The 20,359-nt window shown below is 36.2% G+C and overlaps 2 protein-coding genes across 2 annotated transcripts; one reads left to right on the forward strand and one right to left on the reverse strand.

Moving 5' to 3' along the window:
• The first annotated feature begins 5,957 nt into the window (after positions 1-5,957).
• Positions 5,958-14,348, forward strand: LOC133872548 (uncharacterized). Its single transcript, XM_062310104.1, has 8 exons — positions 5,958-6,473; positions 7,238-7,606; positions 7,692-7,951; positions 9,984-10,125; positions 10,337-10,708; positions 10,841-10,972; positions 11,636-11,764; positions 11,869-14,348. The coding sequence occupies exons 1-8, from the start codon at positions 6,351-6,353 to the stop codon at positions 14,203-14,205; spliced, it is 3,864 nt and encodes a 1,287-aa protein (XP_062166088.1). The 5' UTR covers positions 5,958-6,350; the 3' UTR covers positions 14,206-14,348.
• A 1,982-nt stretch (positions 14,349-16,330) lies between these two features.
• LOC133872190 (uncharacterized) lies at positions 16,331-19,453 on the reverse strand. Its single transcript, XM_062309633.1, has 3 exons — positions 18,810-19,453; positions 17,131-17,952; positions 16,331-16,651 (listed from the first exon to the last, which is right to left on the reverse strand). The coding sequence occupies exons 2-3, from the start codon at positions 17,750-17,752 to the stop codon at positions 16,458-16,460; spliced, it is 816 nt and encodes a 271-aa protein (XP_062165617.1). The 5' UTR covers positions 17,753-17,952; positions 18,810-19,453; the 3' UTR covers positions 16,331-16,457.
• Between the last annotated feature and the right edge of the window lie 906 nt (positions 19,454-20,359).

Consider the following 20,359-nt stretch of genomic DNA (forward strand, 5'->3'; position numbering starts at 1 on the left):
CCAAAAGAGTGTTGCTTTTCTCAGTATTTTGGGTCATCTCAAAAACTGTGTTAGAAATTTTCTGTAAATAAATTCATATGGATTATATAACTACACGTTGTATATTTTTTAAATAAAAGGTATGGATAGTGTCGTACAATTTATTAAATGTGATCAATGCAGAAATATGATTGGATTATTGACACGTCTTTTAAAAATATGATTGTTTTAGTTATGTCACATGTGTTAAAGTGGTGCGAGCTAAATCTTATGTGTAGAAACTAGTTTACAAGCCCATTTAATTCCATTTTATTATGATTTCGTAAATATGTGGTTAAAGTTTCAACTTCTAATCCTAACATTCACTCATACACATCTTATTATTGCGTGTGACACTTGAGACATGGTCTAAGGCTTTAGACGTGAAAGACGAACAACTGTTGCATTCTTCGTCTTTGATGGGTATACATACATCTCTTTCATTATTTTTCTCAATAATTTGGCATGAGATCTCAATGTAGAAGTTTCTTTGAAATCTAACGCCATGGGTTTCTTAACAAACTTTATTGGCTTTCTTGGACAAAATTATACTGTCCAGAGGATGAACAGCGAATTCGTTGTTTTTTTAAAGTTACAAGGACATCATTCAACTCGTTAAGAATACGAAAATCAAAGGGTTGTGTTTTTATTCCATGGTATTGTCAAAGAAAAAAGAAAAAGAAAAAGCACAAAAGAACATTTCCTTGCGTGTTCGTGTTCTTCATCCCCCACCTTCCCCCTTTATCTCCCCCACCAAAAAAAAAATAAATAAATAAAAAAAGAAAAAAGAAAGTCGAGCATATATAGTTTTTGTTTGAGTAACGCTATCTAGTAGATTACTATATGATAGTTATACAATTTGATGATGTGTCATTAAAAATCAGCTATTGGATCAGCACTTTAAAAAAAAAAAAAACGAATGACTAATTTTACTGTCATATTATCTTAATTATATGACAATCATATAATTGTCTACTAAGAGTGCGTTTGGGATTGCGATTTCGTAGACAATAAGTGCGATTTTAAATCAAATCGCAGAACATAGATCGTTTGGGAACTGCGTTTTTAAAAATTGCGATTTGAAAACGCAGAAAATCTACCTTTTCAAATCGCAGATAAGATGGTGCTTTTTTGAAAACGCAGGATTTTAAAGGTAAATTCGTGATTTTAAAGGCTAAACTGCGATTTTGCCAAACGCTTAACTGCGTTTTTAAAAATCACTTTTTTCAAATCGCACATTTTAAAATCGTTATTTTAAATCGCACTTTTTGAAATCGCAAACCCAAACGGAATAGTGTTACTCTTTCAGCTTTTCATATTTTAATTTTATTTACATACTTTATACATGATATTTGCTATATTGATCTCCTTTTGCATTTTGGCTGAGGGTCCGTAGGGAATGCGATTTCAAAAAGTATAATTTTAAAACGTAATTTTTAAAAACATAGTTAAGCGTTTGGTAAAATCGCAGTTTAACTTTTAAAATTACACGTTATCAAAAAAAAGCATCGGCCCAAATCGCAATCCCATTCGATCTATTTTCAACGATTTTAAGTAAAATCTTACATTTTATCTCCGAAATCATAATGTAAAACGCAGTCTAATTATTGATGAAGCCAACAAAGGAGAAAATAAACCTCAATATTTTGGAGTGATTAATCATGTCATTTTGTACACTCCCATCGAGACTATCCTATCGTCTCACCGAAATCTAAAAGTAGAAAGAAACAAATAAAGGACTCTTAATAATGGTGGATCTCTCTAGAACATTAAACTCGTGGCAAATTAAACATTTTCAATACGAGATGGAAATATTTTTGACATTTTGGGTACGTTTAGGTGTTTGAATTTTTTTAAATTTATATTCTATTACGTGAAATCGTGAATACCAAGAAAAATTAGTTTAAAAAAGATGTTTGAATGATTTAAGAACATGTTTGGGTCATAAATTTTTTTAAAATACTGTTTTTCAAATATCAAATTCTACTTAAATTTTATCTAATTTTATTTTTCTTCTAATTTTGTCTCATGTTTTCTAAACTATCAAAACATAATTTCAAAAAAAAAAAAATTCTCACTGTATTCACAATTTTTTAAAAAATTGCAAATCCAAACAAGCCCTCAGAAAACCTGAGACAAAATTAAAAAAATAAAATAAAAATTGAATAAAATATAAATATATTTTAAATTTTAAAAAACAACCCAAACATATTTTTAAAAAATAACTATAAATTTTGGTAGGACAGAAATTTGCTACAAACCAGTTTGTATTAATTTTTTTACAACCCACGTATAGAAATGACATGTGTGTTTTAAGCATGTGAGAAACACATGTTTTTTTATTAATACTATTAAAAAATTATGTGAAAAATATATACTATTAAAATAACATGTACTTCTCACGTATCAAAGACACGTGTCAATCTCATATATATAGATCAATAAAAATTTTTTACAAACTATTTGTAATAAATTTTTGATCATTTTAGTGACACCCAAACATGACAAGTACATCACTTCGCAGTCCTCATCTTTCGACAGCATGACAACACTACACACTCTTGGATGAAGTAAAATGACAACACTATTACCAACATCAACTAAATATCTTGTCTAGTAATAAATGTGACTGATATTCCAAACCTATGGATAAAGATTACTTCTTTTTACCTTTGGTAATTTCCTATGTGACACGCAATACGTATTAAAAAAGTTCAACTTTTACAAAAGTGATTTACATTTTAAAATCTTTACAAAACTAATACCCAGACAAGATAAGGAAAATACGAGGTCACAGATCACTGCCCAAAAGTTCATAGAAACCCAACTGCAATCGTCCTGATGGAGAATACGTGGCAGAGTGTGATTCAGCATTCAGGATCTCTTCTCAGTAGTATGCCTTCCGTAGAGAATCTCTCCCTTACCAAAAAAGAAAAGAAAATAGAAGACACAGACTTGTCCAATCCTTGTCAAACTCTCGGTTCAACATTTTTTTCAAACCAATCATTAAAAAAAAAGAGATACGTTAACCGGCCAACTTTTATATAATAATTGCATAAAAATATTTATGTGTAAATGAGTTTTTTTTTTTTTTTTTTTTTTTTTTTTTTTTAATTTTTTTTAAAAAATGGGAAATGCTAGATAATGCTAGGGGAGTGAAAAACTCAATTACACGTAAGCATTGTTGTATAAAAGTTGTGCGGCTAATATATCTCTTACAGAAATAGCATTTTTCAATAAAAAAAAGAGAGAAATGATCCTTACACTTATTTCTCACAACAGTCCCACAACAAGCTGAAGTGGCTGGTAATGTTTTATTATTTTAAAAATAATAAAATATTACCAGCCACGTCAGCTTGTTGTGGGGCTGTTGTGAGAAATAAGTGTAGGGATCATTTTTCAAAAAAAAAAAGACAAATCTTTCATTTGAATTTTAATATGTTAAATTGATATCTATATCTAAAATGAGAAATGTTACCTCTTCAACTTTATCAAACTTATATTTAACATATATGTAGGCCCTACATATAGAAAAATAAATTCAAAGATTTGTTTAAAAAAAAGTTAGATGAGAATTGGATAATGGGATAAGAATTAGAGAAGTAACAAGTGTCATCCAAAAGAAAATTGATATTTTGCAACCTAAAAACATAACTATTGAATTTTTTAAAATTTTTATTTATTTTTTTATTTTTTTTTAAAAAATAAAACCATACGCCAACCCATTTACATGATTTTGTGATTTTTCGCTTCATAAAAAAAAAAAATTAATAGTAATGTCAATAATTGAATTATAGAGGGGCAACATATTATATCTCTATTCAAAATACATGCTTGAAAAGTTGAGGTCATTATCGTCTTTTAGAATCGAAGCTCGTCACCATTTTGGAGCAATTGATTACCAAAAAAATGTGCTCATTTCAAAGGTGACAGACTTGGGGTTTACCAAAAATAGAGATAGACAATTAATTCGAGGAGACACAAATGTAATTTGGGAAAAAAAATTTAAATATTCTCTTTTAAATTATCATCAAATTAAATTGACAATGTCTCTCCAAATTACTACAATGTTTATCCAAAAAGCTAACAAAAAGACTAAAATAACCCTATTTATTTTTTAAAAAAGATAAAAATATTCCTATAATTTCGAAAAAAAATAAAACTAAAAAAAGGAAACAAACCTTTGGCCAGATGGGAAGTGGCTATGGAGTGTGGCAAAACGTGCGGCTGAGCCTTTCTATGGCACATCCAACCAGGTATGATAGGATGGCCTTTTTGTAGTGTTGACAAAGCACGCACTCATGGTGAATGAGTTTGGTGACAAATCGCCGAGGACGCCGAGGTTTTGTGATGGTGGCAGTACCGACCGGTGAAGGTGGTGGAGTGGCAAGGGACATGATCAAAGCAAAAGCTACGATATAAAAGACTTGGGGTGAACGATTCGGCTGCTCCTCTCATTGCTGCGGAGCTGTTTGCACTTCTGTCCCAGGAAGGAACACACTTTCAAATGCCCGGAAGAAATCGACCACTTGATTTTATGAACATGAAGATTACTAGCATTGCCTCCTTATTTGTGCACACAATTCTCTTCGTTTTCCTTCTCCTTTTCCTTTTTTGAAAAAAAAATTGGGTTTTAGTTTTAGTTTTTTATTTTTATAATTTTTAGGATTTTTATTTTATTAAGAGTATTTTTGTCGTTAGGTAGATATTGACACTTTTTAGTAGTTGAAAAAGACATTGTCTCAATTACAGGTTTGGAGGACATTGTCAATCAGGTAATAATTTGATGGGGGTACGTGAACTTTTTCCTATAATTTGTGATAATAGAGCATGTGGCAGGGTCACACGTATATGTGATATTCACGACTTCACATGTCAGGTTAGGATCGTGTTGAAACATGAGTATAAGACAGACTATGCGTAATGATATAAACCACATTTTTATTATAACCATCTCACAAAGTTGTCGTGACAATCCCAACTAACCATTGATTTTTTTTTTTTTTTTTTAATAATGATTGATCTAATGGTTAATTGAGACTGTCACGTTATCTTTGTGGGATAATTGTGGGATAAAAATGAGGTTTCTACTTTCTAGCATTACTCTAAGACTCATACGTCAATCATAACCGACCAATTTAATTAAATTGACCAAACCTTTCAACTCCAACCCGTTAATTTTGTATAGAATTTGTATTGAATATACATGTCTTGTCGAAAATTATCAATCCTAATAAAGCATTCAATCCATGTCATATGGTGGAAAAAAACCCAAAAGGAAATTTGTTAAAAACACAAATTTCTTATACTTATCTTGTCCAATTACTCATTTCCAATAGCAACCAGAATCATGTCCCCGTTTTGAAGTGACAAACCTAGACATTTGACATAATTTTTACATACAAAATAATTAGGGAGAGGAAAAAAAAAAATTGACTCTTCAGACTTCAATTATGCATAATTATTCTTTTTTTGGTGGCACCTAACCAAATCAGCCACCATGTATGACTAGAGGAGTTAATCTTAGAGTCTATTAAGTATTCTTGGATTTATAATAACACATTAACATTAAAACAACGGTCCAACCCATTATAAAATGAGCACAAATGCCACTTTTACATTTAGGAGTCATAAACTAAATATTTTAATAAATTCATATGTTTTTCAAAAAATAAAAAAAGTCATAAACTAAATGAGAAAAAGACAAAAAAGCAAAATAAAACAAATAAAAACATTGATATTATTAGCATTGTCTCGTGGCATATATATATATATATATATATATATATATATATATATATATATATTTTTCTTCCTATTTCGAGAAAAATAATGAAAATATCGGACCTCCATCAACCGGTCACGGCCACGTTAAATTGTAATGTAACAGTAACTTAACCACCCTTTTAACCTTGCCCTGCCAAAACTTCCCATTTTTCCATTTTTCCCATTGGCAATCTCTCTCTCCCTCTCTCTCTCTCTCTCCCTCTCTTTGTCTCTGTACAATATATATATACACACACACAGCACCAAATCTCATCGTCCAACGAGCAAAACCCCTCTAATCTCCCCCAATATTCTTGAACTCTCCAATACAATCCTTCGTGGATTCGCCTCCAGAACGCACCGTTTGGATCCGGGGACTCTTCGATCTATATTCAGAATTAAATCGGTTCTTTTATTTTTTTAAAAATAAATTGCGCATTTCCGCAATCCGATTCGATTGAATTCTTCTGGTTTCGATCGGATTCGGTCGGGAAATTGGTGGTGTTTGAAGGACAGGAATGGATGCATTGGTGAACGAATTTACGACCAGAGCCTGAGGAAAGGAAATGCCAGGAATAGCGCACAGGAATGACCAATTTTGCAATGGTTCAACGGCGTCGTATACGCTCTCGGCCAACGGGTTTTGGTCCAAGCATGCCGACGATGTTAGCTACAACCAGCTCCAGAAGGTACTAGATTCCTTTTTTCTTTTTTTAAGGAAATTCGATTTAGATCATTGTTTTGTAATGGGTTTTGTGTGGATTTTGATGGGTCGGTTGAGTTTGGATTGGATCTTGGGGTTCGAGGTATTTAGACAACGTGTTTTTTGTGGGGTTTGGATGTTTGGGTGTAGATAGAGGCTTTATTTTGATTGGATTGTGTGTGTTTGATTTTTATCAGATCCATTTTAGATAGTCTAGCTCATGGTTTGTTTATTTACATATGTCGGAGCTGATATCTTATATGTATTGTTAACTTTAATTGGAAATTAGGATTGTGTTTCCAATTGATTAATGACACACGAGTGCTTCCCTGGTTGCAAAGAAATCTGCGGCCAAAGAATAAGATATAATGCTTCTGATTTGGGCCTGTCATTATCTGGGATTCTTATAAATTGGAATAAGAGAATGTAACTTGTGTTGGAATTTTTTATGTCTCTTCTCTATATGCTAAAAGCAAACCAAAGTGCATAGACAGAAACATTTTCACACAAACTGGAAATAGAAGAGTTTTCTGTACATCTTGGAATACCTGGCATTTCCTATCCATTGATCAAAATAGGTTCTGGATTTTCTTAATTATATCAATGATTGCATTTGAGATAGCAAGTTTCTGGTAATAATTGCAAATTTTGAGTTGCGTGTTGCATAAGTACGTGGTTGTTTAAGTGTGTGTGCAACGTATGAGTTGGTGTCACTAGTCATTAATTAAGTGCCTTTTACTTTTGGCTTAGTTCTGGAGTGAGTTGTCGCTGCAAGCTCGGCAGGAGCTTCTGAGGATTGACAAGCAAACCCTTTTTGAGCAAGCTCGTAAGAATATGTACTGCTCTAGATGCAATGGATTACTGCTCGAAGGTTTTTTGCAGATTGTCATGTATGGAAAGTCTTTGCAGCAGGAGGGTGCAGGTGGGCACCTTCCCTGCAACAGACAAGGGGCCTCAAAAAATCAAAACGGTGGTGGTTTGAGTATTGCTAATGGTTGCCAAGATGAAATTCAAGATCCATCTGTCCATCCTTGGGGAGGTCTTACCACGACACGTGATGGGTCATTGACACTTATGGACTGCTATTTGTATTCAAAGACCCTTAAGGGTCTCCAAAATGTAATTTCTTTTGGGATTTTATTGTTCAGTCAGATTTTTATACTGTTATTTTACGATTTAATTGCTGACGTTATGCTTGAATCAGGTCTTTGACAGTGCCCGTGCGAGAGAACGGGAACGCGAGTTGCTTTATCCTGATGCCTGTGGTGGGAGTGGTCGGGGTTGGATAAGCCAAGGAATTGCAAGTTATGGCAGAGGACATGGAACGAGGGAAACATGTGCACTTCACACTGCCAGGCTTTCTTGTGACACTTTGGTGGATTTCTGGTCAGCACTTGGAGAAGAAACCCGGCAGTCTCTTCTAAGGATGAAGGAAGAGGATTTTATTGAGAGGCTTATGTACAGGTGTTTTACCTATATGCTTATTCATTATATGTTAAGTTCAGTCTACATTAGTGGAAAAATGCATGATAACTGATGGTAATTGAGTTACTACCATGCAAACCTATAAGATGAATGTTCACATCGGAGGTGGTCATTCCTGGTAAACTTGTTGCAGAAGAACAGGAAGCTTAATTTGGCAGCATGTGAGAATTCAATTTTCACAATTTGTGTGGCTTAGAAGAGTTTAAGTTGTCCCAAAACCGTACTTTTTTTTTAGGCTTGTCTTCTGGTTCACATGCCTTGGAAGTCCATCAAGTTATTGGGCATTTGATATTCCTAGCACAAATATGTAGGTATATTGAAACAAATTACCAACCGTCATATGGACAATATTACAAACGAATATCTGATAGACATGCAGTTAGGATGTTGATAAGTGCAGGCTTCAAGAGCGGTAGGGAATTATTTGCTTGTAAGTGACAATTCTGTTTCAACAATGTTATTTATATTCTCTCTTGGGGAAAAGGAAATACTGTTGGATCATGAAATGTTTGAAGAGCCATGAATGTTGGTCAAAATAAGAAATTACACAAGCTGCATTCAGGGAGCATCCTACATGTTTGTTTGTGTAGGCAATCAATCTTTCCAGTTCATTTCTACTGAACCTGTTTTTAGTTAGTTTGTTTGATTTTATCTTGGCATGATCCTGCAGCTGGGTGTTCTGTGAGACATCCAGGGGAAGGCCCTGCTGGTATCAGAGGAGTCCACTAGGTAGCAGATATCTTGATTCTTGACTGCCGCTTGGGAAGTTTGAGGATTCAATTATATAAAGCCACCATTCAAAGTATATGGGACTTGCACTTTGTTTGTTTTGTACTGTGGAAGGAAAGAAAAACTAGAGAAGAGTAAGGAAAAGGGGGAACAGGTAAGGAAATTGAGCATGTTTGGTTTGAATGAAATGCTAAGGAAGGAAATCTAACTTTTCATGATTGGTTATCTAGTGAAGAAGAAAGGAAAGAAATACCCATATAGTTGTTCTACTATTATATTCCTTCACAATGGAGTATGGGTACTTTTTAACTTGCTGACTAAAACAGGAGAAATATTGAAAAATGCATCACATGAGCCATTCCTCAGCTTCTGCTGGTCGAGCCAAGGAATCAATTGGTGGGCCGCCCAGAAATATGTTTCTTATCATTTCTTTCCCTTGCTTTATTTCTTTTCAACGAAAGGCTAAAGTTCTTGTCCTCAACGCTTTCCCTTGCCATTTTCTTTCCTCACCTATTTCTCTTAAACCAATAAGTTGCTGATTATGGTATTAACCATTAAGGAGCAGAATGACTTGGCACTTTTAGATGCACCATTTTAGGATACTGTAAATGGCATTGTTAATGGGAAAAGCTTTAAGATCCCTGGGGCAGGTTCCCCTTACACTTATCAAAGTTTTACCACTATGCAATGCTTCTTATTAAGGTATTCTATAGGGACATTGGAAGGGTCATGAAGGGTAGGGAATCCATTTTCTGTTCTGGAGGAGGTTGCTAAGCTAAATGTTTAGGATCTTTCTGGAGCGAACTCCCTTGGCTCTATTGATGATTAAGGCTAGAGATGAAAGCAATTAGGAAAATGCATAATTGCCACCAGTAGCATAAATTGATACTTCCAACAAGAAAATGGTGATATATTTGTTAGAAGATGTGCAAAAGGCAATCTTGTTGATGGGTGCATGCTTGAAGGTTAGCTAGGCCTAGAGATTGTTTATTATTTTTGTGTATCTGAACAACTTTCTGCTCTAGTTGATCCCTTGTGGTTTTTCTGCAGAAAGACAAATGACTTCTAACTAATGAACTAATTGTAATATTCAGAAGCTGAAAACTTAATTCTTGTGTATTGCATGCGGTCATTGGCTTGTTTTTTCCTACTTGTTGCACAGCAGTTAGTTGCATATCTGGCAATCTCTCCTACATCCTAATCCATTTAGTCTTTATACTTGTGCAGCATATTGTTTATTAGATTGTTCTGTTTTCCTGAAGAATGTGATATTCATGTACAGGTTCGATAGCAAGAGATTTTGCAGAGATTGCAGAAGGAATGTCATTCGTGAGTTCAAGGAGCTGAAGGAGCTGAAGCGCTTGCGGAGAGAACCTCGCTGCACTAGTTGTTTTTGTGTTGCAGATACAGCCTTTCAATATGAGGTTTGGCTTTCCCTATTGCTTCAAGTTCTTTTCTTTTCTCTGAACCTGTTGTTATTATTCTGTTTCTTGTAAGTTTCAACTTAGTAATTCAAAGAAAAATTGGCTCAGATAGTGGTTGTGATAACTTGGTCAAATATTTTGGAGCTTTTTGTGAGGACTCAGTCTAGATGTTGTGACTATTATGACAAAATCTTCTTTTCAATTTTCTCAGGTATCCGATGACACAATTGAAGCTGATTGGCATCAAACTTTTGCAGACACTATAGGAACATATCATCACTTTGAGTGGGCAGTTGGAACAGGGGAAGGAAAATCCGATATTCTGGATTTTGAAAATGTTGGACTGGATGGAAATGTTCAAGTCAGTAGCCTAGATCTTGGTGGTTTAAGTGCATGCTTTATCACCCTAAAAGCTTGGAAGTTAGATGGCCGCTGCACTGAGCTTTCTGTAAAAGCTCATGCATTAAAGGGTCAACAATGTGTGCATTGCAGACTCGTTGTTGGGGATGGTTTTGTAACCATCACAAGAGGGGAAAGTATCAGAAGGTTTTTTGAGCATGCTGAAGAGGCTGAGGAAGAAGAGGTAGCTCTATCTCCGTAGGGCTAATTAACTTCTTTACATGCATTTAAAATGTGTTGCTTTTGTTCACAAACATTTACAAATTAAATGCTTTGCAAGGTTTATATTTATCTTTTATGTTATGCATACTTTCAGGATGATGATTCCATGGACAAGGATGGAAATGAGCTGGATGGAGAATGCTCCCGTCCCCAAAAACATGCGAAGAGTCCTGAACTTGCCCGAGAGTTTCTTCTAGACGCCGCAACTGTTATTTTTAAGGAACAGGTATGTTCAATCTGCTGACCATTTTTTTGCCTTTTGAGTCTGTCTGTATACTTTTTTCCTTCCCTTCTCCAGTTGTTTACTTCAAGGGATGATCATAAGTTAAGGACTTTCATTTTCCACATTGTATTTGAGTACTTCAGTTACACGTGATTGTGTGTATGAGAAAAAATATGGTTTGTGGAAAGAAAGGGCTATCAACTAGATTTGTTGATAGGAGTAAGGACATTTATAATGTGGAAGTATATGTAAAAGGGTTTCCAAGTACAAGAGAGGCATCATGAGCTGGCAATTAAACCTTTAATTGTTGAGAAAGACGTAGTATGGCACATGTTGTTCGCAGATGGTTGCAACTTGAGTTGCCTTCACGGAACAAAATTGTCGGTTGAATTGATGGAAAATTGCTTCCAAATGTAAAAGATTTTGGGAAAGCAGGACTGAAAGTACAATGATTTCTGAAGTTCAGCAACTAGTTTTGTAGGTCTAAGGGGTGAAAATTATTACAATGTGATACGTTGTGATCACTTCTACTATCTATACCAGAAGAGATGGCTGGCACCATGTTGAAGATCTTCTCCCTATATGCTTCTTGTGGAAGTGCAGCTTTTTTGTGTGTGGATGAATGTAACATGTTCTCCATCTGATTCTATGATGCTATTCTTTCAGGTTGAAAAGGCTTTCAGAGAAGGAACAGCACGCCAAAATGCACACAGTATCTTTGTCTGCCTTGCGCTAAAACTGCTGGAAGATCGTGTTCATGTTGCATGCAAAGAAATCATTACATTAGAAAAGCAGGTCTTGATATTTGTGGTATTTAAGGATAAGATTTTAGTGATACGAGATAGATGAGCCATTTCTTGGGAGATTCTTCTCACAATTATGTATTCTTTTCCCTACAGATGAAACTTCTTGAAGAAGAAGAAAAGGAAAAGCGTGAAGAAGAAGAACGCAAAGAGAGGAGAAGAACAAAAGAAAGAGAGAAAAAGCTCCGAAGAAAAGAAAGATTAAAAGAGAAAGAAAAGGATAAAGAACAAAAATGCTCTGAATCAAATCAAACTCCTGTTCGTCCTGACGCCTCAAAGGAAGACTCATCACGAAGTGTTGATGAGGTGCCAAATAATCATGTCAGCTGTCAGGATTCAGTTAGCGAAGGTGATAACATTCTATTCAGGCCTGGATGTCCTGATATTCAAGAGGAGTTTTCAAATGGGTATGTTAGTTCAAGAATGCAAGACCATTCATATGATAGTCCTGATGGGGATGTTACCTATGTGAAAGATTGGAGTGGTTCTTTTACAGTTGAGCATTCAAATTTTTCTCGTCGGAGACTAAAATTTCGGAAAGAAGTTCAACTGGATCCATCTTTGAAGTGGTCTGACAGACGCCGATATGCAGCTGCAGAATGTGGGGCTGTGGCTAATAGATCTGAGCCAAGATATTGTGGTGATTATTTTGAGATTCCTTCTAGGGGTGTAAATGGATCCAGTAGGCAGTTAAGGATGAATGCTCCAAAGTCCAATGGTCGACATTGTGGCCCTAAGTTTAATGATAAGTTTTCCAGTAACAGGGTGAGTGACAGATATGACCTTCATTCTTGCAGCTGTAACCAAAACAATGAATATAGAGCAAGGGTTGACTCACATGTTTCTACGATCAGAGTAAGTCGGGAGACCAAATCTGTGAGTAAGTCAGAATCTGCATTGGATATGTCCAAGCAATTTTATCGTGGTAACAAGTATAATCAAATTGAATATTTGCGTGATGGTTGTGGAAGACCCAAAAACAAAGTCATCTCAGGGAACAATCCTCCTGGCAAAGAAGTGCTCCATTCCAAGAAAGTTTGGGAGCCCATGGAATCACAGAAAAAGTATCCGCGAAGTAACTCAGACTCTGACATTACCTTTACTTCAACTACTTTCAAGGTTGAAGGGGCAGAACCTGATAATAACCTTCTCAAGTCATCTGGTGACATGTGTTTTCATGAAAATGGTGGAGATTCAGCTGATATTGATCAGGAGGATAATAATTCGAAGGAATCAGGAAATTCTAGCAATGAAACTGATGAGGCCTGCGAGAATGGACTTAATGTGCGGGCAAAGGGCCTTTGCAACTCAGCCAATTCTGCTTCTGAAGAAATTGGATTGTGTCCTATCAGTTTTGCAGTGAATTCTGATAAATCTGCACCGAATGGAACCTCAGATCCTGTTGTGAGTAGCACATTCAGTTCTGATAACTTCTCATCATGCCTGAGTGAGGGTGACAGCAATACAGCCTCTTCAAGCCATGGAAATCTGGAATCCTCATCCATAACGGATTCAGAAGATGCCAGCCAGCAATCAGAAGGAAGGGAGGTAAGTGCTCAAAATGGCTTCTCAGAGTGTCATGAAGTTAGGATGGAGAAACATCAAAATTCAAATGGCGGGGAGGTCATGGGATGCAGGGCATCAATTGGTCTTTCATTGGACGGAGCAGGAAGTAATACTCTGGAGAGACCACCAACAAGAATTTCCCAAAATTTTGATAATGGATTGTCTGCAGTTGGCCTTGGTGTTCAACATCAACGCATGCTTCCTCCAATGCATAACCAAAACATACACTTTCCAGTGTTTCAAGCTCCAACAACAATGGGCTATTACCATCAAAACCCAGTTTCATGGCCAGCAGCTCATGGTAATGGATTAATGCCCTTCTCCCATCCCAACCACTATCTATATGCCGGACCTCTCGGGTATGGTGTAAACGGAAACTCACGCTTCTGCATGCAGTATGGTCATCTTCAGCATGTAGCTGCTCCTCTATTTAACCCCACTCCAGTCCCAGTTTATCAACCAATTGCCAAAGCTAGTGGGATCAATGCTGAGGTGCAAACTCAGATCACTAAGCCAGGTGCAGGACAAGAAGCTTCCAGTGAAGCTAATACAGAAAAGGTGGTTTCCGCTGGACCCCATCCAAAAGAAGCACCACGAAATGAAGAAGTTGGGCAAATTGATAATCCTGCCAAATTGCACATGGGAAACACTGGGTTTTCCTTGTTCCAGTGTGGTGGCCCCGTTGCCCTTTCAACTGGATGTAAATCAAATGTCATGCCTTGGAAAGAAGGGATGATTGGGGATTTTTCTCAAGAATATCCAACAGATCATGTGGAGAGTGATCATGCTTCCAGCAAGAAAGAGAGCACTATGGAAGAATACAACTTATTTGCAGCGAGTAACGGCATAAAATTTTCGTTCTTCTAAATATATAGTAATGAGGAGGTGCGAGGGGGCTGTTTGAGTATTTCAGTCCCTATCTTCATGTTCGGTATTCGAGATTTGAGTACGCTGTAATTCGGTACACAATAATCTTCAGAAATTCCAATTTTAGCTTATAGTTTTCCTTAGTTCATTCTTATTCAATTTCTCTCATTGTTTTTCCTAATGTAGAGAAAAGAAAAGAAAAACAAAAAGATTTCAAGAGTGCATAATGTTTGAAGAGTTTTCTGTATGAGGTCAGCTTTTTTCATTAATGAAGGGTTTTGTTGGTATGGAGTAATATTTTCTTGGCATGTTGGTATTGAAGCCATTTCATCTTGAATGCTCATAAGATCATAAGTAGAGATTGCTTGACCTTGAACCTCCATTCCGAAGTTCAAATTCTTCAGGATCATCAGCATGTATGCTGCTATGGAAGGAGATAATCTTTTGCCTTAGATTTTGAATCTTTGATGACTTGTTCCGGTGGTTAAGACACCTACGGAGTTTTTCTTTTTTCTACTTCTGATACTAATTTACTGTTTGTGGATCTTCTTCCTCTCTAAGATCAAATTTTGACCTCGAAACTAGCTTCATCACAAGTATTTTACTTTGCCCTTTTACCATTTGCACATCTCCTACCCCATTCATCACGTAAAAGTAAATTAAAAGATGATGAGTAGCTTCAGTGACTGACGGGAAACAATGTCTACTGGCCTCTTACGTGTTATTGACTCTACTTTTGCCGAGGCTAGATTGTGGTCATGCCCTCCTTGACAACTAAAATGTGGTCTACGCATTAAGACCTACTGAATTGGATTTTTTTTTCGACTCCCAAGCGCGCCTCTCACGCAAGCATCATTGGGACTCGGCTTTTCCGCTTTCTTCTTTCCTCCTCCTTTGCGCTAGACTTTTCCATTTTTTTTTTTAAAAAAAAAAAATAAAATTAAATTTGTATTTATTTATATTTTTTTAAAAGATAGAAATGTACTAAATAGCATTATTCATTTGAAATTTGTTAGACAAACGACATATAGTACACAAAACAAAAAGACATTGTCTTTGCTGTCAACAAGGGACTTGTTGCCTTTCAAAAAAAACAAAGTACCTGTTTATGCACCGCCTTACGAGTCTATGACCATTCATTGGCAAGCAGTTAAACCCATTTTGTGTTCCCTCAAGCACACCATTGATCGATGATGGCCAATTGAATGAGTGGTCAAAATGTTTGTTCTCTTTGCTCAATGCTCAATGCCTAGTCCGAATTCCACTTCCTCTTATGTTGCGATGGGATGGTATCTTTTATTTTTATATTTTTTAAAAAATTATCCTAATAGTTTCAAAAAACCAAACAAGATTCATTATTAAAACTCATACCCAACCTCTAATACTAGGGGTATTTTAGAAAGTTTATAGATTTTTTTTTTTTTTTTTAAAAAATAGTATTATTTAGAATCAAGACATTTTATTTTGAAACAAAATGAGCAATATAAATTAGAATAAGAGAACGCCATCATTATATTTACGTGACTATCAACCCGACGAAACGACATGTGTTCCATTGCTAAATTCGTTATAATCGTCAACTTTGTAAGCTCAACATTCTTTAACGAAAAATGATATACACCACACTTCTATCTCACTTTGTTAATGTATTAGTGCCAATCAACCATTATTATTTTTAAAAAAAAAAAAACTGATTAACAAAGCCACGTTAATAAAGTAAAATAAAAATATGGTGTATAACATTACACTCACAGGACATTTCAAAAAAGGAGGGCATCAATACTTTGGATAGCTTAGACTCAGTTTAAACTTAGTAATTACATAAATTACATGGGCCAACTTGTACCAGCCCTTTTTTTTTTCTAGAGCTTGACCTGGGATTTTCACCTTGAACATTGAGAAAAATGAAATAGTAGAACAGGTTTACTTCTGAATAGAATGTAGTTCCCATTTCCCAACCTCAAACGACCCTAACTGCTACCTTTGCTCACTTATAATGATTTCCTCACACCATGGAATTACAGGAATTGTGTTCACCAAAAAGCTTGCAGTGTAGGCGCAGGTACGTGGCCAGAAACAATTAGCCATATAGAACATAAGATAAGTGAACATAATAAATAAGCAATGGTGTGAATCTGTAGTACTAGATCAAATACACAACTATTCCATATGATATTGTCACGTTGAAACTGTTCCCATGACAAAATGAAATCAAGTTTGGTTTAGGCAAAAATCTGTTAGCAATTCCTTGCCTAAGAGTACTTCAAAACAGCAAGATAAAACTCAGGCTCATCTACAAATTCAACCATCTCAAAGGAATGGTCAGCTGTAACTTTCTGTAAAGTCATCTTATCAGGCAAATCAGATATTATTACATCCGGATACTGTTGTCGCTGCTGCTTTAAGGCTTCCCTTCCTTGGGGATGGCTAATAACCACTCTTGCACCTGTACAAGCAACAGGAAGAACTCAGAACCGCAAGAAGGAAGCAAGATCCATATAAGGATTCTGATATTCTTTTAATATACAGACAAAATTATGCTAAGATACAGCTTCATCCACATCTTCTCATCATATTTACTACAAAAGCTATTTCATATCAAAGCAGAGCAATTTGAAGTAACATTCATACTACAAGCACAGAGTTGATATTATGAAAGTTAAGCAAAGAATCGGGATATAAGATACAAAATTGTTATTTACAGTTAATATTTCAAGGTTTAAGGTATTCAACATACCAACTAACACTTAACTGGGGTTGAGTTAAGCATACAATCAGATGAATAGTTAATAGTAATTCGTTTGTTCTTTTTCTTTTCAATGAATAGATCTCTTTACTTGCATGACTTAGATAGGGGAGAATTCCATAATTCAAGAAAGAAATCAAGGAGTTTAATGCCCACAAAAATATCTACTAAAAAATCACCTGGCAGACAACGTTTTGCAAGTGCTCCCAAAACCTGGTCAAGCTTGAAGGGCAAAGCAGGCAGAAAATAGAGGAACACAACATCTAGTGGTGCCCACTTCTCTGGTACACATATAAGTTCTCCTTGCCAACATTTAACCGTGTCATATTTTTCTTTGATGCAAGCTAACACAAAAATTGAATCATGGACGACAAGCAAAAGATTGCATGGTGATGAATCAACCAACCGATCTACAAATCCTTCAGAACCAAGTGAAACCAAAACCTTAGAAGTTTTTTCAATCTCTCCTGCAGAAATAATGCGGTCAATCTTTGTGTTAAGCTCATCTCCGGAAATGAAATTATCTGAATCAAGAAATGACCAATCTTTTTCAACAAAGTCTTCGATGTTGATTACAGATACTGCTCCTTCATTTGGGGGAGTTGTAGCACCAATGGATAACTTAGGAGCACGTAAAGAACGATGGGAAATGAATGGCAATGAGAGAGAAGGCGAAAAGGGGCGGCGACCAAGATAATGGTGAAAGTCTGACCATAATTTTTGTGGTTGTCCTTGATGATGTGGTGTGAACCGCCATCTAGGTGATGGAAGGAGAGAAGTAGGTGAAAAAAGAGAATTCATGGAAGAAAATCTAAGTATTCCCTTCTGGGGATACTCCTGGTCTAAGACAGTCAATTTCAGCACTATGTGCCTATTTGATAATGAGAAATAAACCCAAAGGCGTCACGGCTAATCTTTCAAGGCTCTTCTATTTAATCTACCATCCAACTCTCTTCGACTTACTCTTGCAGATCAGCCATATCCCTTCTTGTTCTATGCCCCTGTCGAGAAAAAGGTAACAAGGCCAAATGATTAAAGTGCCAAGGTGAACAAAAATCCTAATCGCAATAAAAACAACTTTAATAGTTCAGACCGCTAAATGGAATGTGTAGTGGTGATTATATCTTTTCGAAAGTAAAAGATGATTTCAACTAAATTTTATTATACAAATCAACAAAGGCTAGTTGCAATTATAAGCCATCAGCTATTTTAGCCTTCAATCGTCCATCTACAAATTACACAATCCACAATTTCATACGACAGAAAAATAAAATCAAAGAAAGAATTATCAAGTTTTGGAGATTGACATTCTGCAACATTAATTAGGAAAACAATGGCAGTCCATTACACCAAGACTGACAAAGTGGATGGACTCCCACAATCTAGCAAACGCCACTTTTCTAAAACTCCTTTAAGACACCGTGTATCTTATCTGCATACCCATATGGGTGAGACAAAATAAGCTGATTACAGTGTAATTCTACAAATCCATATGGAGTAGCTTAGACCCATTTGGTTCTAATACAACTTGATGGACTAATTCAGTAAAGTTCATCAGTAACAAACAAAAAAAAATATATATATATATATAAAAAGTTACATTCCCTTTTGCGTGCGTCCGTGTCTGAACAAATTGTTAGTTCACTAAGCGAGACCATTTATGCAAGAGAGATGACCCAGAAAAGAAACCCTTAGATGAAACTCAAAAAGACAGGCTTTCATGAAAAACAATCATAGCTTCATCCCAACAGAGATTCACATGTTGGTAAAACCATAGAAATAAGAGATGGGTCACGGCAAGTTAACATCAACATGCAACTGAACTTGTCATAGAGGGAACCAAAAGAGAAATGCGAACCTTGAGCGCAGCAAATTAAGGGCCTCCTAAACTTCGCAAAGCTATTTCCCACACTATCGGTTCAGATGAGAGGGAGACATGGAAAAGGATCCTCTCCATTTCATTTGGAACCGGTTGATGGCTTGGATCTCTTTAAAGAGATCCAAGGCCAAAAATAAGCCACGTGGCTCAAGAGCGAAAAAAAAAACCAAACTTAAACCCATTTTGTAGACCTTGTTAGTACGCTCAAGAACATCGGTCTTGGCCTTGGAGCGCCAAGAGCGGGACCAGCGAAGCAGCTTCTCCCACGCCAATCGGACCGCTCGGCGGCGATCTCTGGCCCGGTCAGGAGTGGGTTCCGGGTCTTGGAAGAGCGGGTGAGAGGTGGAACCGGCGTGAGTGGCAAGGGAAAGAGACACTGGCTTGTTTGAGGGGAAGGGAAGGTGACGGTGACGGCGAATACGGTGAGCAGAAGAATGCTGAACAGAGGGCGGACCGACCGCTTCATTGGTGCAATGAAATCGCCGGACCGGCTGACGGGCTTCGCTAGAGACGGCCACAAGCAATGGGTTGTGTGGGTCAGATTCATCTTCGCTTTCAAGAACTTTGGACATCGGAAGAGAGAGGACGAGGCGAATATGGATCAGGGTGAGGACTTGCACGATGAAATGGAAAAGAGAGTAGAATGCAAACGTGGGTTTAGCTCAGTGGATTTTCAAGATTAATTTCTCGACTGAGCAGCAGCTCAAGTTGGGGGCAACAGATCTTGGAGTGGAAATACAGACAAAAAAAAGTAGGCTATGAAATGGAAATGAGAGTGAAATTTGAGTGTGGTATTTGGTTGAGAAATGGGAATTTCATGGCTGTTAATCTATTACAAACAAAACAGAAACAAAAGATTAAACACCAGCTCAATTTGCAAAAAAAAATGGACAAATGGGTCATTGGGTTGGCTGCAAATGGAATTGAAAATTTCAATCTGAAAGATGTGATGTCAAGAACCCTTTTTTTTACGAGTGATTGAGTTGAAAGCAGAGCAGAAAATTCGATAGGGAAGAAGGTGGGTTGAGCTGAGGAGAAGCTGCATTGGGATTATTCAGAGTCTGGTGCCACTCACGTCGGTTTTTTTTTTTTTTTCCTTGAGCCACCTGGCTTATTTTTGGCTTTGGACCTCTTTAAAGAGGTCCAAGCCAATTAATCGGCTCCTGAACTGGAGAGGATCCGGATCGGTGAGACACACTTTGCCGTCACTAAAATGAAGCTCTGATTATGGGCCTTGGCCCACTTAACAGTGGCTTCTTTCCAGTCCTTTTTTTTTCGATCATTTTCTTTTTTGAAAAAAAAAAAACACAGGAATAATTTTATACGCCATACTCATGTCCCTCTAAAATTGATTGAATTTTTAAAATCACAATTTAATTAAAATTTAATAGTGATATATTATAAATTAAATGATAATTTTAAAAATCATATCATTTTTATAATGACAGAATAGAAATATGGGTATGACGTTTAGAATTACTTAATAAAGACAAAAAAAAAAAATATAATAATAAAGAGAAGATAAGAGG

Source organism: Alnus glutinosa, chromosome 7 (genome assembly GCF_958979055.1).
Source record: "Alnus glutinosa chromosome 7, dhAlnGlut1.1, whole genome shotgun sequence".
NCBI classification, from domain to species: Eukaryota; Viridiplantae; Streptophyta; class Magnoliopsida; order Fagales; family Betulaceae; genus Alnus; species Alnus glutinosa.

What these genes read in the sequence shown, in the direction of transcription:
- LOC133872548 (XM_062310104.1), top strand. Translation starts at nt 6,351, where the DNA reads ATGCCAGGAATAGCGCACAGGAATGACCAATTTTGCAATGGTTCAACG. An exon ending in GCTACAACCAGCTCCAGAAG is followed by an intron (nt 6,474 to 7,237) that starts GTACTAGATTCC and finishes CTTTTGGCTTAG; the next exon opens with TTCTGGAGTGAGTTGTCGCT. An exon ending in ATACAGCCTTTCAATATGAG is followed by an intron (nt 10,126 to 10,336) that starts GTTTGGCTTTCC and finishes CAATTTTCTCAG; the next exon opens with GTATCCGATGACACAATTGA.
- LOC133872190 (XM_062309633.1), bottom strand. Translation starts at nt 17,752, where the DNA reads ATGAATTCTCTTTTTTCACCTACTTCTCTCCTTCCATCACCTAGATGG. An exon ending in TGCAAAACGTTGTCTGCCAG is followed by an intron (nt 16,652 to 17,130) that starts GTGATTTTTTAG and finishes TTGCTTGTACAG; the next exon opens with GTGCAAGAGTGGTTATTAGC.